The sequence below is a fragment of the Pipistrellus kuhlii genome, unplaced genomic scaffold, assembly GCF_014108245.1.
Source record: "Pipistrellus kuhlii isolate mPipKuh1 unplaced genomic scaffold, mPipKuh1.p scaffold_m20_p_6, whole genome shotgun sequence".
NCBI lineage: Eukaryota > Metazoa > Chordata > Mammalia > Chiroptera > Vespertilionidae > Pipistrellus > Pipistrellus kuhlii.
This window is the reverse complement of record NW_023425562.1, coordinates 43,414,524-43,435,867: the sequence shown is the minus strand read 5'-3', so window position 1 is coordinate 43,435,867 and position 21,344 is coordinate 43,414,524. Positions and strand designations below refer to the sequence as shown.

Here is a 21,344-nt window from a genome sequence, read left to right as displayed (position 1 = left end):
GCATATCCTACATAAGTCGTTGCTGGGTGCCACTGGAGAAACTCCATGCTGGGATGTAGAGAATTGCATCAGGATGAGAGAGCCACAGGGACAAATACAAGAAAGGTAGGCTGCAACTTGTCCTTGGTGTTCCCTTAAGAAAACTAATAGAATTAGGGGGTCACACCCTGTCCCCACCCTGTGGTGAGAGACTAGTTGAAGGATGTCCAAAACCTGACTGGAGAAAAAAAAAAAAAACATAAACAGTTTAAATTGTGCAAAGTAGTGATATATGTTGGAAGAATTGTAAAGAATGCTGATCTTTTTCATTCCTGTTTCTTTGGAGAGAGGTTTAGTTAATGAATGAAATGACTTTTACATATCTCAAAAATTCTCAAGGATGTGTTATTTTCCTTAACAAAATATGAAGCATGTTTTGAAAAAAAAAAAAGCCAATGTTGTTCTATGATAAGGCAAATCTTATGAGTTTTACAGGTGAATTAATTTCTCTGTAATAGCTTTGAGAGAGAGAGAAAGAGAAGAGAGGGGGAACTGAGTGGGGTGGAATGACATGATAGGAAACGAGGAGATGAGAAGACAGAGATAAAGAGAAGAACCAGGGAGAAAGGGCAAGAGGGGAGATAATTTGTTCACTTGTTAGGTTTTGTATGAGATGCCAGAAGAAAAAGTAGTAACTGGTGAGAACACTGAGTGAACTGTCCTAATAGCCTTGGAGATGTAGTTCCCATTGAGTCAGTAGATAATAGAGGCGTAGAGACAATAGGTTGCAATACCTGCTATCTTCTCTCAGCTACATCGTGTTTTGCTCTTGGCTCTGACCCTAGAGCACTTAATCCATTTGCTGGGAGTGGACTGGGACACACTGAAAAGAATTCCTCTTGGGTTTTGTGTATTTCACTTAGAAACTATGACTCATAAGCTTTCACAGAGTTGTTGTTTAGGGGGAATCATGAACAGAGAAAGGAAATCAGGCCTTTCTAGCAGTCCCTTTATAAAAGCCTACTCTATGACCCGCTGTGGAACAGCTTCTAAAGAGAGGCTGTATCTAGTCTAAAAGACATAACCCAGACTTAGAGACAATTAACTTAAAATTTGAGTTAATGACCATAAATATATCTCTTTCCCCCTATCTTATTGGTTAATTTTCTGATTCATTGTCATTATTTGAAAAGCCACAGAATTTCTTGCTCAATATCTATCCTTACCAGTTTCCACAGGCTATACTAGTATATAAGACTCAGCTGTTCCCTGCTCTACATGATATTGAATTGACTTCATCAGAGCACAGATCTTAGCTGGGGACAGTCCTCATCGGCTTTCAGGTATGTGTGGGGAGGTGGACAGGCTGCTGTTGGTCGAGGTGCCTTTGGGGGCCAGTTGTGCTGGCATGAAGCACTCTGTGTTGCAGGTCTTTTTCTTGGGAGCTGTGATGTGATCCTCCAGATGCTCTCTAGCATCGTGACTGAGCAACTGAGCTGTCTGAGTCCTAGTTTTCTCATTTGTCACGTTGGGTTACTAATGCGTTCCTCCCTGACTTGTTGGAGGGACTGGATGAAATAATGAATGTGGAAGATACTGTTACATATTATGCCCACCATATATGTTTATTATATCTGGATGCTGGGCAAGATCCTACTATACTAGGTGTCATGAATGCAGGAATAATCCCAGGCTAGTAAGATTCATGCCAGGATAGGGTCCTCTGATTGCAAGCACACTGCTTTTTCTGCAATGTGTTCTTGACCACCTCCTAGCTATGCCCATCTTGGTCCCTGTGCCTCAGTCACACTGGGGTAGGCAGTTGACTTCCTTTCTAATCTTGAAGGCTTCAGTTTTGGATCTGAGAGAACTGAGGGCTTTTATGGAAAGGGTAATTGCTATCTTAAGGGCGATTGGAAGTTTTAAAACAAGTTTATTGTGCTTAGTCTTTATTATTGTTTTTTGTTATTTTAATGGCATTTTTTTATTTTCTTGGGTTTTATGCATTGTTACTCAGGCTTCTAAATTTGGAGGATAAAATGGTAAATATCAGGCTAACTGTCTCTTTTAGAAGATCAATAGATCAAAAGATCAATAGATCAAAAGTCTCTCTGAGGATATTTTCCCCACAAACATTTTGTTCCCACACTAATGTGATTTAAAACTAACTGAAAAAGAACCTAATAGTACCTCAAAAATACTGCCTTTATCATGCAGGAGAATTTTAATCACACTGTTTAGCTTCACCAGCTAGCAAAGAGTTTGCATCACACTCTAATATCCTGAATTTTCATTCCAGCAAGAAAATAGACTGGTTGCTAACAGGCTAAATGTTTGGCTCATAACTCAGGGTGAGTCGTAACATGCCTACGAGGGGTCATCTAATTCTGCACTTGATGAAACCCTATTTTTACAGCCTGTTGAGAGAAAAACCTTGAAGAGCACTGTCAGGTTAGCGACTTCCAGAATTCCTTGCAACTCTAGTGTAATTCTCTGAAGCTTTAAGTCTTTGATATTAGACTGACTTTTTTTTCCAGCCCCTCAGATGAGGTGATGAGAGTAAGTACGCAAAGTCCCAAATGGTGTTCAATACATAGTACGAGGTGCTCCATGAATTCTCATGCCCTCTTATGGTCTATCTGGTTCCTTTAATGTTTACCTACACTTAGTGGTGGATTTCATCATTACTGATTGAACAACCACACCACATGAGAGTTTTAGGCTTATAAGGCACAGCCATGCTTTGTCATATCCTTGTTGAATTACTTGACAGGCTAAACAGATGCAATCCTAGATTAAAGATATCCAAACAAGCTTTGGATCTGCTCAGGCACCCAGAGCCCAAGGCAATGTGAATATCACCAGCCAACAATGAGCAAACATGACAGACAGAAACCCAGGAAGCCAGGGGAAAATTTATCCTGTTCTAAATGTACACAGTATCCTTTCTGAAAGGTGGTGATGCATGGTAACTGTTCAAAGTAGTTATCGATCAAGTGGAATGTAGTGCTAATTGACTCAAGTGTTAAAATTTTCCCACCTCTTCTAAATCATAAGCAATGACCAGACTCAACCAAAAAATGATGGCTTTTAGAATTTCGTGGAGGCATTTAGAGAAAAAAACAACAACATCCCATAAGCATTTTTCAAATGAAAAAGTGAGATAAATTAACAGCACATTTATTTTCTATGTTTACTGCTAAGAATTGAAAGACCCCCTCTCATACTCATTTATTAATTTCTGCTGGTCAATATCTTACCTTATAAAAATGATATTACTTGTTTAATTTCTACACTAGCTGCATAAATAGCTTATATTATCCATATAATAGACTATATATGAACAAGTTATATGCTCCATAAAGGCAAAACTTTACAAAGTTTTCTTGGGAATTTCTCTATGTCTAACATAACCATATTTATGGGGATGAAGCTGAGATTATATGGCTGTCAGACAAGTTAGGAAAGGAAAAGGAGTAAAAAAAAGGAAGCAGGCCAGAGAGGATTCTCATTTTGTCCCTAAGTCATGTTGATTCCAATGTTTTTACTCTTCCAGTTACAACCTCTGTGCACTATTCACTCATCCCCATGCTTATCCTTATAAACAAATCAGGATCATAGTCTGTTAAGGCTAAAAGGAACATCAGAAGTTACTTGGCTCAGTTTTAAAATTTATTTTCTTTTCAGTTGTGAAATATATTTGTTCCATGACATTTTTATCAGATGCCTGATAAGAAAAAAAAAGAGGAAGGAAGGTAGAAAGGGAGAGGGAGGAGAAAGGAAGAAAGAACAAACAAAAAAGGAAGACTTGAGGGTATCTAGGGCTCTAAAAAATTCTTTTAGGAGATAAACAGGTGAGCAGGTCACAGCAAGAAAGCTAAATTAGGCAAACTTTCTGGAGGCATTGGACAGAGTTGATTAGTTTTCTAGCTCCTAGCAAAGTAGTTTTCTTCCAGAAATTCCCTCCCTCCTCTTCTCTGTCTCTCTTAATAACTTTAATTTTGTGATTGGTATTCAGCTATTCTAGTTGTTAATTTAAATACTAATTTGTTAAATTAAATACTAACCTCTACTCACATCCCAGGCTATTGAAATGGGCTTAAAGCTAATTTTAAAAAGTTTAAAATAATATAGAAATTCAAGTATAAGAGAACGCCCAAGACAATAGGCAAACAATCCTATGCTTCTCTATTTATCTAGCATGGGAAATTGGGTTGAAGGGTATGGCTCAATATTATTATGAGGGCTCTATAAAGAGACCCAATTAGAAAAAACAAAGAAGATATAAATATAGTAAGTTATTTAATTTAGTTGAAAGCATAGAGTGTATTTGTTTAAAACATATATATGCCATACATTGCTTCCCCCTCCTCCCACCCCTCTGGCCTTTAATCAATCAATAATAATTTGATTCTGACTTCCAAAATGGCAGTTGGGAAAGTGCCACTGTGGGAGGGGCCAAGTTCATATATTTCCATTCCTGACAGGGTACAGATTGAAACTTACCTGGCCAGCTGTTAGCAGCAACTCTGAAGGCAAGAGGTAAATGCTAGTGTTGCCTAGTATTATTTTTAACAATAAACCATTGCATAGGAAAATTGTTTTAAGTAATAGAAACCCAGAGTAGATTGGATTGAAACTAAAAGATGTGCTGTTTTTAGTTAGGCAACTGTCTTTTAAAAATGAGTAATTTGTTTTATGATGTTTTGAAGTTATGGTAAATGTGGCAATACGTATTAGGAAACATTAGCCATCATCTGTCAACTCCCTCAGTCCCCCAGCACCTGGTCACATGTCAGATATGTCTGGTTGATTTCTTAAAAATGAGGATGTTTGAATAATTTAAAAAAATCTTTACGTACTTGGCAGATTGTATACTTGTTTACACTAATTTCTGAAATATAAAATGGCATAATATTTAGAATATCTGTATTTTAGATAATATGAATTTATATTTCTCTTTGGCAATCTGAGATGGAAATGCTTTGATTAAATCTTTCACAAGTATTTCTTTGTTATTAGATATTGCTTATCCTTCAGTTAGTTATAATTAGGTTTGAAAATTATTTCCAGCAGAATTGTGTCTATCTCTGTAAAGTTGAAATTTTATTCTGAGCTTATTAATAGCTTTGTAAAAATGGTGGAAATTCTTAGACATGAAATATTTTTGGGATATGAAATTCACACTTAGAATAGTTTGGGTTGTTAGAAAATCTACCTAGTCTAATCTTTTATATTGTTACAATAAAGGAAATCATATTTTAGTAACTAAACTGTTTCTAATAGAGTAGAAAATCAATCTAAATTTGATCTCACTATGAATATTTCTATTAATCACAGTTACCTGCAAAATGTATAGAGTCAATGTGAAATATGAATTATCACCTACTGTTTCAAATATTAGAATTCTTTATACTGTAAAAGGGGCAGATGATAGTAAATGAATCCAAAAATTTTAAGTGTTCTTATGCACCACTGTTTATTCTTTACTAATGGGATGTAAAGATGAATAAAAATCATGAAACTTTTCCTCAAAAGAATTATGGTTTGGAAGGAAAGACAGAAATATAAAAAACAATCACCTTATAGACAGAATCATAAGAGAAATAGAAATATGAACATTTGTCTTTCATATATAGACAAATGAACATATATATGAATATAGATACTATGATTGCAAGATGAGAAATCACATGGAAAAATGAAGGCAATGGACTTGTCAATATGGTGAGAGCAAAATTCAAATTTATCGTTCAGGTGGCTGACCTCATTACTGATATTTTGCCACCTGTACAATAAATTTGCATTTGAGAATCAAAATCCTTCTTGTACCTTACTAGAGTTTAAATAATAAATCACTTGGGAAGCAGTACCAGCAAAAATATAACATTTTTCTTAATATTAATGTGATTTTTCACTTTTTTTCTGAATGAAATTGTTCCTTAACGTCTTTCTGTATAGTGTGGTAGGTAAGAGGTGGCATTGGGAACTGTGAATGCTTTATCTGCTCCAGATGGCAGCATGCTGTAAGAGGAGGAAGAGTGTCTTGGCAGTCAGACTGAATGGACTGATTTGCACACCAGCTACCCCACGTCATAGTGGGATATAAAATAAAGATAGTTACTGACTCATGGAATTGTTCAAGAATTAGAGATAATATGTGTGAAATGCCAGGCACATTGTAGGCTCAAATTAAATGGTAGCTATTATTATAAAGGTATTTATAATTGGGGTTTTATTGATTCCTTGAGTTGAATAGATTTTTGAGGGACTTTACTGTTTTGAAATCTGTTGGAAAATAATGATTACTGGAGTCCATTGTATACATGTTTTTCAGGCTGTAGCTTATTAAGAGACAGCCTCCCTCAATAATCAGAATTTAGACTTAGCCAAGAGTGACTTCTTTATTTGGAGGATATTTTCCAGTGTACATTAAAGACACATGTGGCACATTTTCTAAAAAAGGTACATACTGTTATTTTCTTTGAATTAAGTTTAATAGACTAAAAATCAATTAAAGTGGGAAAATGTTGAAACTACTGTACTAGTATACTGTTGAATCTAAAGCAATAACTGTTTTTCTTCTTGAGAGAGTGAGAGAAGAAGGGAGAAAGAGAGAAAAGAAGACACACACACACACACACACAGAAAGAGAGAGAGAGAGAGAGAGAGAGAGAGAGAGAGAGAGAGAGAGAGAGAGAGAGAGAGAGAGAGAGAGAATTGTTGTTCCACTTATTTATGCATTCATTAGTTACTTCTTGTATGTGCCCTGACCGGGGATTGAACCTACAACCCTGGTGTATCGAGACAATGCTGTAACTAATTGAGCTACCTGACCAGGGCCAATGCAATAACTATTTTTTAATGCTTGTTATATATCATATGTCTGATGATAAAAACTAAAATAAAGGGTCTTTCATTTCCATCTTGGAAATATACAATATCCATAGGCAAAAGACAAAAGACATTTTATTTGAGGGGGATAAGTCCAAAGTGAGATCTACTACCCTGTTTCCCCCAAAATAAGACAGTGTCTTATATTAATTTTTGCTCCCAAAGATGCACTAGATCTTATTTTCAGGGGATGTCTTATTTTTCCATGCGCTAGGTCTTATTTTTGGAGGATGTCTTATTTTCGAGGAAACACGGTAGTATGTAAAGTTGTCTTGATTCTTATGAAATAGATTACTGGGGTAGGGCTGGATCAAGGGCTATCCAAAGGGAAGTCATTCCCTTACTTTGGTTCCATTACTTATGGTTCTACATTATCAAGAGAAACCAAATGACTTCTAAACCCTCAGCATCTTTCAACCCTCTGTTATCTCTTGGACAATATCAAGGACTGATTAAAGTGCTTCAAGTCCTATAGGTTTCATATATAATGAATCAAAATGAGGTGAGAGTGTTAACAAAGGACATGACCCATGACAATTTTGGGGGCATATATTCTGCCATAGAAAATTCAGGGACAGTTCAGACAAATGTCTTAAGCAGAACCAAGAGAAGGGGGTGGATTGAAGCTTTCTTGGTTGCTAATTTGACCATGGGGACATAGTAGCCTTTGACTTGATTTTACCTGAATAAAGGAAGTTCCACTATGAATTGGGTAGAATTTTGCCCTCCAAAAGATGTGTTTAAGTCCCAATCCTCAGTAATAGTGAATGTGATCTTATTTGGAAATAGGGTCTTAGCAGATGTGGTCAATTTAAGATTAAGTCAAACTACTGGGTTGAGGTGGGCCTTAATCCAATGACTTATAGGAAAAGGGGTATTTGGGTGTACACACAGAAGACACAGGGAAAGACATTTGTGAAGATAGAGGCAGATATGATGGCTCTACAAACCAAGGCATGCCAAGGATTTCTAGAAACCACCAGCAGCTTAGGGAGAGGCATGAAGCAGATTTTCTCTGAGAGCCTCTAGAATGAACCAATCCTGCCAGCACCTTGATTACGGACATCTGTCCTCCAGAACTGAGGAAGAACAAGTTCCTGTTGTTTAAGCCACCTGATTTGTGGTATTTTGTTATGGCAGCCTTAGCAAAAGAATCCACATCACTGAATAAAAATAGATGTCTATCTGTATTATTATAAATATTAACATCACTATCTATAGACCAGAGGATGGTGACTTTATCTTCCAGTTTTTATTTATTTATTTATTTATTTATTTATTTATTTATTTATTTATTTTTAAAAATATATTTTATTGATTTTTTACAGAGAGGAAGGGAGAGAGATAGAGAGCTAGAAACATCGACGAGAGAAACATCTACCAGTTGCCTCTTGCACACCCCCTACCGGGGATGTGCCCGCAACCAATGTATAATACATGCCCTTGACCGGAATTGAACCCGGGACCTTTCAGTCCGCAGGCTGATGTTCAATCCACTGAGCCAAACCAGTTTTGGCTATCTTCCAGTTTTTAATAGCTTACTGAATAACTGTATATGATTATGTCTTCAGTATTTAACATGAGAACTGTCTACTTATTTTTCTCTGTTAAATATTTTCTCTCTCTTGTAATTTATTTTTGTTTGTTTTAGGCTGTCATCAGTTTCACGATGGATTCTCTCATTGCAGCAAACTCCAAATTTTGCTTTGATCTTTTTCAAGAGATAAGCAAAAATGATGGTGCTAAGAACATTTTCTTCTGTCCTCTGAGCCTCTCAGCCGCCCTTGGCATGGTCCGTCTGGGGGCCAGAAGTGATAGTGCACATCAGATCGACCGGGTACGGATGCGGTAACTCTGGGTCCACTCTCAATGCCAGACATTAATCCCATTTTGGCAAATCAAGCTGCTCATTGAACTCTGGGCTTGCTCAGGGTCTTCATTTATATCCTTGCCTTGCTTTCTCTTCTCTTCTCCTTTATTCTTGGAGACTAAATGAATCTTCACTCTCTATGGTATCTCTCCAACCTTCCCAGTCTGACAGCTTTTCTGATTCATCTTCTCCATGTCTATCTGTCTGCATGTCTGATGCTCTTTCTCTCTGTAATTACTGATACCAATATTGCTAGTAATTTTTAATGTGTATGTGTTTTCTCTTTCATTCATTTTATTAAGTAAATATTTAGTAGGCACCAGTTTCATGTCCAGTGCCAAACATCCCGGAGTCCTTCTTGACTCTCTCTCTTTCTCATTCACATCAAATTTGTCAGAAAAGACAAGCTTCTCTTTGGAGATCTACCCAGAACCAGGTACCTCCCACCACCTCCCTGAGGTCTCTTCTAACCTGGTTACAATTTCCTCAGGAATTTCTCGCTTCCACTGACAGTGTTCTCCACTCAGCTTCCAGAAAGGTATTTTGAACACCCAAGTCAGACCTGATTTCTTATCTGCTTAACCCTCCCACCCCCCTTTTTAATTTCACTAATGATAGAAGCCAGAGTCCTTACAATGGCCCGTGAAGGTCTGGGGATGTCAATTCCAGGTAACTGGTGATACCATTTCTCCCCATGCCCCCTTTTTCTCTCTCCAGCCATGCTGGCCTTCTGACTTCTTGGAAAGCCCAACCCTCTGCTGCCTAGGGCCTGATGCATTCGCTTTGTTTGACACAGATAACTTATCTATAACCTTTCTCCTTCAGGACTTTGAGCAGTGTTTACCTATTTTGATCTCTCAATCTAACATTGCATCCTGGCCCCAATCCCTAAAGATTCCCTCTTATGGCTTTGCCATCCCTGCATGACATTTTCATTTCTAACATATTGCATACAGTAACTACTCACTACATATTGCTTTAAAAAATATATTTTTATTGATTTCAGAGAGGAAGAGAGAGGGAGAAAGAGATAGAAACATCAATGATGAGAATCATTGATTGGCTGCCTCCTGCATGCCCCTATTGGGAATCGAGCCCCCAACCCAAGCATGTGCCCTTGACCGGAATCCCAAACCCGGGATCCTCCAGTCTGCAGGCTGACGCTCTATCCACTGAGCCAAACTTGCTAGGACTGCATTGGTTTTGGAATGTCTTCCTCACTACAACATAATGTCATAGGGAGAGCCAGAACCTAGAACAACGCTTGGCTTATGGTAGCCACCCAATACTGATATGTAGAATGAATGAATGAAAGTGGCAAGAACAACTTCTTAGGTAGCTGCCCCACCTTCTCGCCCCCGCGGACCCGAGACCAGCGACCTCTACCGACCATTCTGCCTGGCACTCAAGTGAACCAAGTCAGCTTCCTCCAGGTCACTGCTATGAAGAAAGTGGTTTAACAGCTCTGGCTGGAGGCCGGGCTCACCCGCGAGAAGGTTTCCCAGGCAGCTGTAGATTGGAGACAATTCTGTCTGCAGAATGCTCAACATGACCCTCTGCTGACTGGAGTATCTTCAAGTACCAATCCCTTCAGATTCCAGAAAGTTTGTTCCTTTTTGTAGTAAAATGAAATTTGAAAGTGTTCTAAACCACTTTTCTTGAACCAGTGAATATCCAAAGAGAGCTAAATCTGAAGCCTATACAAAGCTTAGCCTATAACATGTGCCAAACCATACAAACTTCTGCTTTTGTCAGCCCTTAACACCTCTCTCTCTGAATTTTCATGAATTTCTACTTCATAAGAATGATTATTTTATATACACTGGCAGCAGCATACAAATAAAATACTTAGTATAAAAAGTAAAAAACAAAACAAAACAAAAAACAACAACTCCCCAAATAAACAATAGGCTCCTGAGGTTGGTCTTACACTTCCCTGGATCTGAACCCCACTGCGGTCCCTAATACACAGGAGTGAATTCTTAGATTAAGGCAGAATGCATTTAGGGTCACTCTATTTTATTCACTTTCTTTGATTTGGTATTGTTTCTTTAGCAAAACTTAACCTTAGAGTGTGGTTGGCATCATCCAGCTCAGGTTTCTGGTGTTTTTTCTCCAGGCACTTGGGTGTCACCTGTCATCAAACCTGGCCTACTAACTGTCTGTGATGTTCTGGACAACATGTCTTCTCCTGTCCTCCCTCACTTGATTGATTTGAAACTGTAGATCAGCACCATCTAACTCAGATAGAATTTGAACCATATACTATGTAATTTAAAAATCTTTAGTATCCATACTAAAAAAGTAAAAGGAAACAGGTGAGACTAATCTTAATACTACATTTTATTTAACCCAATACATTCAAAATATTATATCAATATGTAATCAATTAAATATTTAAATGAGATATTTTACCTTCATATTTTTTTCATACCAAGTCTTCAAAATCCATTGTGTATTTTCAAAGTTAATTCAGATTAGTCAATAGCCACAGGTGACAGTCTCAGGAATACCTGATACTCTTAATTTAGTCACGTTCATTCCTACATGTCCTAAGGGGGTGTGGGCAGCATTCAGTTGACCTCCCCTTTATCCCACCTCACATCCCAAATCAAAAGAAATGTTCACATTTCTTTAAATTGTTGTTGGTTGTTTTGTTGGACTATGTAATTATTGGCATAGTCACATCATTAAAATGTTTCTGAAGCTTTTCAGACTTTGAGCTGTTCCTCTTATCTAAAAGGCCCCATGCCATCATCACGCAGGTACTCCACTTTGATGAACTTTCCCAGGAGAAAACCAAAGCACCGGATCCCTGTCTGAAATACAAGGAGCAGGAGTCACAGGCTGACAGCCCTCCGGAAGGGCAGAAAGGAGCGACCAAAACTCCAACTCCACAGGTGAGCCACCTGTAAACTCTTGCTCCTCATCTTTACAAACAATTCATGCTGGCAGTCCGGTGGTGCTGATGGTTGCTTATCCTCACACATGAGGTTCTGGCCATCATCCACAGCTCCAATAACAGTAATAACTCCACCTGACCCACAATTCCTGTCTGTTTATGTGTCTTAAACATTCTTGGCTCTAAGCCACTTTCCTAAAGAGTAGAATCTGGTATCGTCTGTTCAAAGCCATTCTACTCACCTACTTTTACAGACCACAGCTCCCCAGGATGGAGCCTGGAGTAAGGGGAGGAGGGATGAGCTGTGGGATTTTACTCTTCCCCTCTCCCTTTTGTCTGTTTTATTTCCAGCTAAAATCTGTACTAACACACACAATTTTTATTGGTTGTCCCATAATCAGGAGCAAGGATTACATATCCCTCCACCTTAAAAAGATTAAGAGGCGGGTGCAAAGAAGATTGTCTCCAGATATATTTTTCATGGATAATTTTCCACGGGGACCTTTCTGCTCTTCTCCTTCCTCTCTTCATCTCAAATTGCTCCCTTACATGCTAACAAAGCCAATTTGTTTTGAACTGGCTAAGACCACATTTTGTTTCTTTTGTTAGGTGGAGTCTTCAAAGGATGGGAATGAACTTCTCAGTTGCTACTTTGGGCAGCTTCTCTCCAAACTAGATAGAATCAAATCTGATTACACCCTGAGTATTGCTAACAGGCTTTATGGAGAGCAGGAATTTCCAATCTGTCCGGTGAGTTGGGCAAGAACGGTGTTTAGAGCTATCATGGAACATACTGTTTACAAATCAACCGCCATCTGGAACACAGACCTCGTTGACAGGTTGTGCACTGTGGACTGGTTGGATGTCAAGGGCCCACTTCCTCTCCTATGGCGTCTGTGGCCCTCTTCCCAGTTTTCAACTTGAGCAGTTTATGAGGCTTCTTGTGAGTGGGCTAGAGTGGATGGAAAGAGGGTTATAGGACTAAAAGCCTTCAGAGCATGTGCGAGTTTGATAATGCTGTTTTCTCTTGTGACCTCTTTCCCAATCAAGGTGCCTGGTAGCTTCTCTTTCTATTGTTCCTCCTACCCCTGCCTTCCAAGGCACTTCCCTAAAATCACCTTTGGTGCCACCATCAAGCTACCCTGCTTCCCCTCCGACCCCCTGCCCCGAGAAATTGTGCTCACTTAAGGAGCAGAGTAGGGTAGCAGAAGGAGACTGTATTTGGCACCTGTCTTATCTCTGTGGCTACACTGCATTGTCCCTAGAGCTTCAGTTTCCTCTGTCACCACTAGAAGGAGCCATATACATGGCACTAGACATGAGGGGAGTGACCAAAGGCAAATGTGCCACACAACCTAAGGTTGTCCTAGAAAGGGAGAGGCAGCCTAAAATAAGTAGTTTTCTCACAATTGAAATGAGAGAAAACTCTATAATACATGCTCTTTCATTAAAAATCTGGCTTTATTGAGACATAAATTCATATATCATACAATTACTAATAAAAATGTACAAATTGATGATTTTGGTATATTACATTATAAAATTTAAAAATTGTATATCTGTAACAAAAATTTCCACTTTAATAATTTTAAATATACAATTCAATGGCATTAATTATATTCACAATGTTGCATAATCATCATCCTATTTCTAAAACTTTTTGTTATCATTTTAAACAGAAACTCTGTAACAATTTAGCAGTTTAATTTTTTTTGAATTAGAAGCATTTTACAGCTAAGTTGCTCAAGATAGTTGATATTTATCTTGTGATGTCTTCACAAATGGAATGTTCAAATACAAGGCTATTTGGTAGAAAGCCTTGTGCCATTATAACTGTGGACTGCCCCATAACCAAGCATTCTAGGTGAAACTGTCACTGCAATGAAACTGCCACTGCAGCAGCTGAAATGTCTGGCTTATCAAGACTGGGGGTAGACAGAGACTGACACACATCCAGTTTGAGTGACAAGGCCCACGACTGCTTCACTCCTTACTATTAGCATAATGATGTGATTTCCATTTGTTCTAATTTAACAGGCCTACCTAGATGGTGTGACTCAATTTTATCACACAACGATTGAAAGTATAGACTTCCGGAAAGACACTGAAAAGTCTAGACAAAAGATTAACTTCTGGGTTGAATCTCAATCCCAAGGTAAGAAAAACCAAACTTGTTTTAGCTGGTATCCCTTCCCATTTAAAAGCCAACAGTTCAGCCCAGCTTTTCACATTGCTCATCTGCCAGGGACCAGATGCTTACAGGTGTGGCCTGGGCCCAATGCTGCTTTCACGTGTGTCAAACAGTTAAAATGCGCAGGTGCTATCGTGACTGTCCCTTCTCTCCTCTGTCATAAAGGTGATGTGCCTTTTAGCTAAGCACAGGGTCAGCAGGACATTAACTTTTTCCATTTCTTTTAAAAGGTCAGTAAAAAGATTGGGAAGAGAATCTAGTTATTCATAAGGACATGGAAATAATAAAACCCTTTTTCTTATCAACTCTTCACTAGAAACAAGTATTCTGAGTGAAAGGGGATTTTCGGATAGTGATGAGTGGTGAACATTTGAGTTCAACATAGATGGCATTATTTTTTTTAAATTATATTTTATTAATTTTATACAGAGAGGAAGGGAGAGAGATAGAAACATCTATGAGAGAGTCATCGATCAGCTGCCTCTTGCACACCCCCTACTGGGGATATGCCCGCAACCAAGGTACATGCCCTTGACCGGAATCAAACCCGGGACCCTTCAGTCCCCAAGCCGACGCTGTATCCATTGAGCCAAACCGGTCCCGGCAGATGGCATTATTTTTTAATATGAAATTCCCTTTTTAACTTCATCAGCTCCTGGTAAAATGGAAATTTCTAAATGGACTGTATAAACATGGGGCTTTCAAAGCAGCGCCCCCACAACCCCCCCTCCCCTCCCCCCATCAAATTTAAATACAACCGGCCTCCCTGCCTTGCTTGCTGGCAGCCCAGTCATCAAACCATAATCCTCAGCCATGACCCCTCTGAGCATTGATCTCCATCTACCCTCTACTCTTTACTGTCTTCCTCCTAATGTTTACTTCAATGTAAGCCATTTCTATGGCTGTTCCAAAAGACATAAACTGTACTACTTTGGAATAGTATCAGCCATTGTGTATTGTGCATCTCTCACTCTTATGCTTAACTTGGCAGAGTACAGGGTTCTTCACTGCTGTGATGTTTGCATTAAAGCAAAACAGAAACTGCACAAAACTGGGGCTGATAATAGTTCAATTGCTCAAATGACCTTGGTGTTGATGACCTTTCTAGTACTCAGTAGCCACATTTGTAAAATAATGGAGTAGGAATGAGAAGATGTCTTATCTCCATAAAATTTCATAATTTGTATTTTCTTTAGTAAATGGAACCCACAATTTCACACTCTAAATAGTTTCTCCTCATAGGTTCAGTTTCTTATTTCAATATTTATAATGTTGTAAATGCTTTCATTATAATTTAGTGTTTTCTTTGATACTGTTGATCACTCTAATTTTTTAAACCACACCAGTGTTTTTAGCACTAAATGTTCATTTGCCCATAGAATCAAAACTCATCTTCCCTCTAAAATATCCACTGATACTGGAGTTTGTCTGTCATATTAGGAATATTTGGGACCCCATTACAATACCTAGTTTACAACAAAATAATTTAAAAACTATCCTTTAATTGAGCTGTAAGGAGCTTCAAATCTGCAATAGCATTTTATTGTGTTATATTTATTTATAATTAATATACAAAGTAACATTGCCTTAATAAGAACCCTCCCAAGTGTAGAAATTTTTAGAATTCATTTACATGATGAACTAAGAACAAAAGAAAGCTAGAGAAGGTTTAAGGCAGAGAGTGTGTCTTTTATTTTTTTTAAATGTTTTTATTTATTTTAGAGAGAGGAAGGGAAAGGGAGAGAGAGAAACATCAATGTGAGAGAGAAACATCAATTGATTGTCTCCTGCATGCCCCATACTGGGGATTGAACCCAAAACCTGGGCATGTGCCCTGACTGGGAATCAAACTGATTCCCAAGAATAGAAGGATGTTCAACCAACTGAGCCATACGAGTCAGGGCAGGGAATGTATCTTTTAAAAGACATCTAATTATAGGCTGGAGAACAGTTCAGAAGTAGACAAGGGTAGAGATGGTGAGAGGTGGATGAATTTGAGAGATATTAAGATATAGGTCAGCCGAAACCAATTTGGCTCAGTGGCTTGAGTGTCAGCCTGTGAAGTGAGGGGTCCTGGGTTCGATTCCAGTCAAGGGCATGTACCTTGGTTGCGAGCACATCCCCCCAGTGGGGGGTGTGCAGGAGGCAGCTGATCAATGATTCTCTCTCATTGATGTTTCTAACTCTCTATCCCTCTCTCTTCCTCTCTGTAAACAATCAATAAAATATATTTATTTATTATTTTTTTCAATAAAATATATTTAAAGAAAGATATAGATCAGAAAAATTTTACCAAACACTTGGATAAATGATGGATTGTTTAATTAGAGTTAGAGTCATCAGGAATGACTCTTACTTAACACTAACATGAAATCTTAATTTCTCAAAATGAAAAGCAGAGGCTATGAGCACAAATAAAGAAATCACCTTTCTGACATGCCATTCATGTCACCTTATAACAGATGTCATATATTTTAATTTACTTTTTCAAGTAAAGATTTTCCTACCTGGGAATATGCCCTATCCTCTTCCTGTCTCCAGTCTTCCTCACATTGGCTTAGGGCTGGGGTGCTCCTGCCTTTCCTTTAGGGGAATAACCAAACTCCGAAATTATTTCTCTTTACTTCTTTCACATGCCATAAAAAATTTCCCATGCCTTTAAATTTTCATTTAGTTGCCAAGAGGAAAAACTTTAGATTAAGGTATAAATGTCTAGTTTCTCTTTAGTTACTTAACTCTCCCAGAGTATTTTCTTTTTTTAATATATTTTATTGATTTTTTTACAGAGAGGAAGAGAGAGGGATAGAGAGCTAGAAATGTCAATGAGAGAGAAACATCGACCAGCTGCCTCTTGCACACCCCCTACTGGGGATGTGCCCGCAACCAATGTACATGCCCTTGATCAGAATCGAACCTGTGACCTTTCAGTCTGCAGACCGACGCTCTATCACTGAGCCAAACCGGTTTCAGCTCTCCCAGAGTATTTTAAATATATATATGGTGACAAAAATAATGTATTATTATGATATTTAAGTGGAAATCTTAAGGTGCTCAAGCCTAGGCATGCATTCCTGTAATGAATGATACTGTTGAGTTGCTATTTTGAGGTAGAAAAGGATGTGTACTGAAAATGAACTATTGCCTAATAGCCTGGGCTTTTCCGGTCTGCCTTAGGGCTGTGCTTTTCTGGAAGGAGGCCCCGCACTGAACCAAGCATTGGAAGGACCTAGGGATTGATCTCAGTCAGCTTCCCTGCTTTTGGGCTGTGTGGCCTCAGTCCTCATGAGCTATAGTTTATTATCCTAAAGAGAAGTGATAACAATATCTACTTCTCAAGGGTGATGTAGGATGGAATGAGGGAGGGCATGTGAAAGTCTCTAAAAGATAGGTTTTATATCATTGATGTGTACATTTATGTGCATTTTTGTTTATGCATAAGCATATGTATACTGCTGTGATGAGTGCTTGAGACAGGAAGTTTATGCAAGAGCCCTTCTTTCTCAAGGATGTGATAATATAATCAGGCAGCAGAATCTCTACTCTGAAGGAGAAATCAGGGTGTAAGATGTCTGGTGCCAAGTTCCCACTACAGTGAGAACCAGAAAATCGCCCTCAGTTACAGGGCTCTGAATTAGATGCTCCTCCCACCGCTCCCAACCTTACCTCTACTCCTTCCCCACCCAGGACTCTGAGTGCTTTAATTTTCTTGGATTAGTTCTTGAATGAGACACTCTCCAGCCCTGGGCATGTTCAGCTGCATTAAGAAACAAATCTGTCTATGAATATTTTTGATACAATTCATATTTAAGATATGAATTGTATCAAAAGTATTTTATTTATTTATTTATTTATTTATTCATTTATTTATTTATTTATTTATTTAGGTAAAATCAAGGAACTCTTCAGCAAGAATACCATTAACAATGGGACTGTCCTGGTGCTGGTGAATGCTGTTTACTTCAAGGCCAAATGGGAAAAATACTTTGAAGTTGGAAACACGGTTGATGCACCTTTCTCTTTAAGCGAGGTACTACATTAGAGCATGTGTGTGGTTTCTAATGATTCCACTCACAGTTTCCACTAAGAATGGTTTGTAGTATGTATCAATATACTCAAATCTAAAGCTTAGACCCTGGGTTATAGCTTGCATTTATAATAAGAACACATTTGCTGTTAACAAAAATCAGTATCTGTAGTTAATTGAGCTTCCTTCCTCCCTTCCTTCCTTCCTTCCTTCCTTCCTTCCTTCCTTCCTTCCTTCCTTCCTTCCTTCCTTCCTTCCTTCCCTCCCTTTCTCTGTCTCTGTCTCTGTCTCTCCCTATCTTTAGTGTCAGACTGAGCATTTTCCATTTGTTATTTCATTTGTTTCCTAAAATAACCTTATGAAAATAGGTGATATTATTATTATTCCCACTAAGGAGCTGAGGGGAAAAAATCACAAAGGTTAAGTTACATAGCCAAATCTATGCATTAGGATTCACATCTGTGTTTGCCTGAAAAACCCATGTTCTAAACCACTAAGCTGTAGAATAGGAGGAAAGGGAAAAGTCAGATCCAGTTGGCTGGATCACTGTCAAGGGCTTCATGTCCTCATCTGTAGATTGCTAATTCTTCCACCCCATACTGTGAGCTTATCTGAAGTTTGAGGTGTCTGGGGCTGTGCCGTTGCCTCTGATGGAAGTACATGGAACAGCTATTGTTATTTACTATGTAGGTGACTATCATTTAACTAAGGTTCCCACTGGCCCTGCAGTGGGGTCATTCAGTCCAGCTCAGACAGGGGGTCCAGTGAGGCCATGAGGCTGGGGTAGCTGAGATATAAAAGTTAGAGAGAGCTGCAGGGATTGTTTCTGCTGGCTGAGCTATGAGTAGGTGCCTGAATAGACAAGCTACCAATAACTAGTTTTAGGAGTTGAATAATCCATTAAAACCACAGGAGGAAAACGTGTTGGCAAAGTAAGGGCCTGTGGGCAGATGACTCTTAGGTTGGGTCACTGGTATGGCTCAGTACTTCTGGGGAAGACCCTGCTCAACTTAATGGCCCCCTGTTTTTAGAGAAGTTGGGGACCATGTGAGTTTGTAAGCTTATCATGGCAGTCCTGACCTTCTACCTTGTTCATTCACTGCAGAATGAGAAGAAGACTGTGAAGATGATGAATCAAAAGGGTATGTTTAAAATGGGCTTCATAGAGGAGATGAATGCACAGATCCTTGAAATGCCGTATACCAAGGACAAGCTCAGCATGTTTGTCCTCCTGCCATCTCCCTCTGCAGATAACCTGAAGGGCCTACAGGAGGTAAAGCTTCATTTTCCTGTCTCTCCAAAATGTTTCATTATAGATCTTTGGAGAGCAGCACCATCTACCATTTACATCCTGAGGCAGGGTGATATCTGAGCTGTTTGAATCTGAATTTGCTGAACTGTTTATTCCTCACCTGTTTAGAAAAGAACAAATGCCAAACATGTAGGCTAGGGTTTTCCTCTCTAATCCCATTTTGCTCTCTGGAATCGTATTTTTCCAGCTCGCCAAATCTGGATGGGGAGTAACTTGAGAATTGCTACAGATAAGATAGCGTTTTCTTTTCCCTGAACATCCTGACTGCTGGCCTCTCACTCAGACTATTTTGCTATAGCTGAATCCTGCTTCGGGATGCCTGTGCTTGGACAGCAGTGGGGATGCTGATACTGGAATAGATAGTGTGTGAGGTGGGAATTAATAAAAGCCTGGGAGCTCAACTACACATCCTGTAGGGTAAAGAGATACAGAGGAAGAGAGAAACAGAGAGAAACACTGGATAGTAATTATAATAATGACCATTATTCAAAATGTATTATGTGTCTGCACTATGTTAAGTATTTTAAATACATTATTTTGTTTAATCCTTGAGGAGCCTAATGGTATTATCTCTGTTTTATAGAAGAGATTGAACTTCCAATGTCAAGACTTGGTCATGCTCACCCAACTTAATCAACTGAGTTTTGAGTACTTGTCTGTTAGACTGTAAAAAAAAAACCCACTGGAACTCAAGTTGTTTTGTAATTTCTTGTCCCAAGTAGATCCCGGGAAAGGATCTGGGATGTTTATCTAAGGTGTCTCTTGAGATAAACTTTAACCATGCAGGTATGGGACATTCAAGTAGTTGCTAGCAAAGAGGCTACTCTATGCAAGCAAGACCAAGGGGCAGGCTTATGACCAAAAAAAGACCAGAAGCTTTACCTTAAATTTTAAGTGTATGCAAAATAATTCAATTGACTACCAGAGGAATTACACCACATAAAATTTATGCAGTTGCAAATCACACAGCTCTTTATTACTCACACAATTCCTGGTGCTATGGGTACAGGCTTAAATGGGATCCCAGTGCTGCTGTCTCCTCTGGGGTGCAGCAGCTGGGCTGGTCTTGTCCGGATGAGGGGGCCAGTGTTCCTCACCCGAGATCTCAGTCATGACTCAATCAGGAGTTACTAGCCGTTTTTCTGTCAGCTGGTAGGAAGAGGAGCATGGAGTGGAATCACTTGCCAGACTGACAAAAGGACGTGCCTTTGTGGCTGTCTTGACAGGCGAGCACTGGGCTGGTCAGGATCCCCATTTTTAAAGTCTGCACCCCATTTATAGCAGTTCAGATGGCTATCAATGAACTGCGTCAATGCACACATTATCTCAAACAGAGCGAGGGGTTACATGTGATTATCTATGGAGAGTACATCACTTACTTAAGAGGTTATCTTGACAAGTCACTTTGAGTTATTTACTAAAGTTCAAATTCTTTCTACGAGGTACACTTGCTTCAGGGCAGTGAGGAATGTGTTCTTACAATCACTCTTTAAGTTTCAAGTAAAGTTAATTTAAACATTTTAAAACCTTCTTAATATTTTTAAGGCATTTAAAAAGCATTTTTAAACATTTCTATATTACTATGACAGGTCTAAAGAGAAAAAAGATTTGCTTGGAGGAGTTTTAAATGAAATCAGAGTAGTTTGAGGTATAGGAAAAGAATTTAAAGATTGTTACTATCCTTGAACTCAGGCCCTGAGAAGTAATTGGGGTATTCTTTGCAGGCTCATAATCTGACCCTTAATATTTTTCTTTTTCATTTTGCAGCTTGAAAGAAACATCACTTATGAAAAAATAGTGGCCTGGAGCAGTCCAGAATATATGTCAGAAAAAAGAGTAGCTGTCTCCTTTCCCCAATTCACCCTGGAAGACAGCTATGATCTCAACTCTATTCTCCAAGACATGGGCATCACAGATGTCTTCGATGAAAAGAAGGCTGATCTTACTGGAATCTCTCCACATCCCAGTTTGTATTTGTCGAAAGTTGTCCATAAAACCTTTGTGGAGGTGGATGAAGATGGCACCCAGGCAGTTGGAGCCAGTGGGGCTGTGGGCAGTGTAATGTCTGCACCATCCTGGGAGACCTTTAATGCCGATCACCCTTTTCTCTTTTTCATCAGACACAACAAAAACCAGACCATTTTCTTCTATGGCAGGGTGTGCTCTCCCTGA

General features: G+C 38.9%; 1 protein-coding gene across 5 annotated transcripts; it reads left to right on the top strand.

Moving 5' to 3' along the window:
- The first annotated feature begins 998 nt into the window (after positions 1 to 998).
- Positions 999 to 21,344, top strand: SERPINB12 (serpin family B member 12). Of its 5 annotated transcripts, XM_036418296.2 has the most exons (9): positions 999 to 1,322; positions 4,467 to 4,520; positions 8,523 to 8,710; positions 11,509 to 11,643; positions 12,255 to 12,395; positions 13,683 to 13,800; positions 17,721 to 17,863; positions 18,966 to 19,133; positions 20,940 to 21,344. In XM_036418296.2, the coding sequence occupies exons 3-9, from the start codon at positions 8,543 to 8,545 to the stop codon at positions 21,342 to 21,344; spliced, it is 1,278 nt and encodes a 425-aa protein (XP_036274189.1). In that variant the 5' UTR covers positions 999 to 1,322; positions 4,467 to 4,520; positions 8,523 to 8,542. The 5 variants fall into 5 exon arrangements, with proteins under 5 accessions (XP_036274189.1, XP_036274190.1, XP_045430256.1 ...); XM_036418297.2 differs by lacking the exon at positions 4,467 to 4,520 and having other exon boundaries at positions 8,525 to 8,710; XM_045574300.1 differs by lacking the exon at positions 12,255 to 12,395.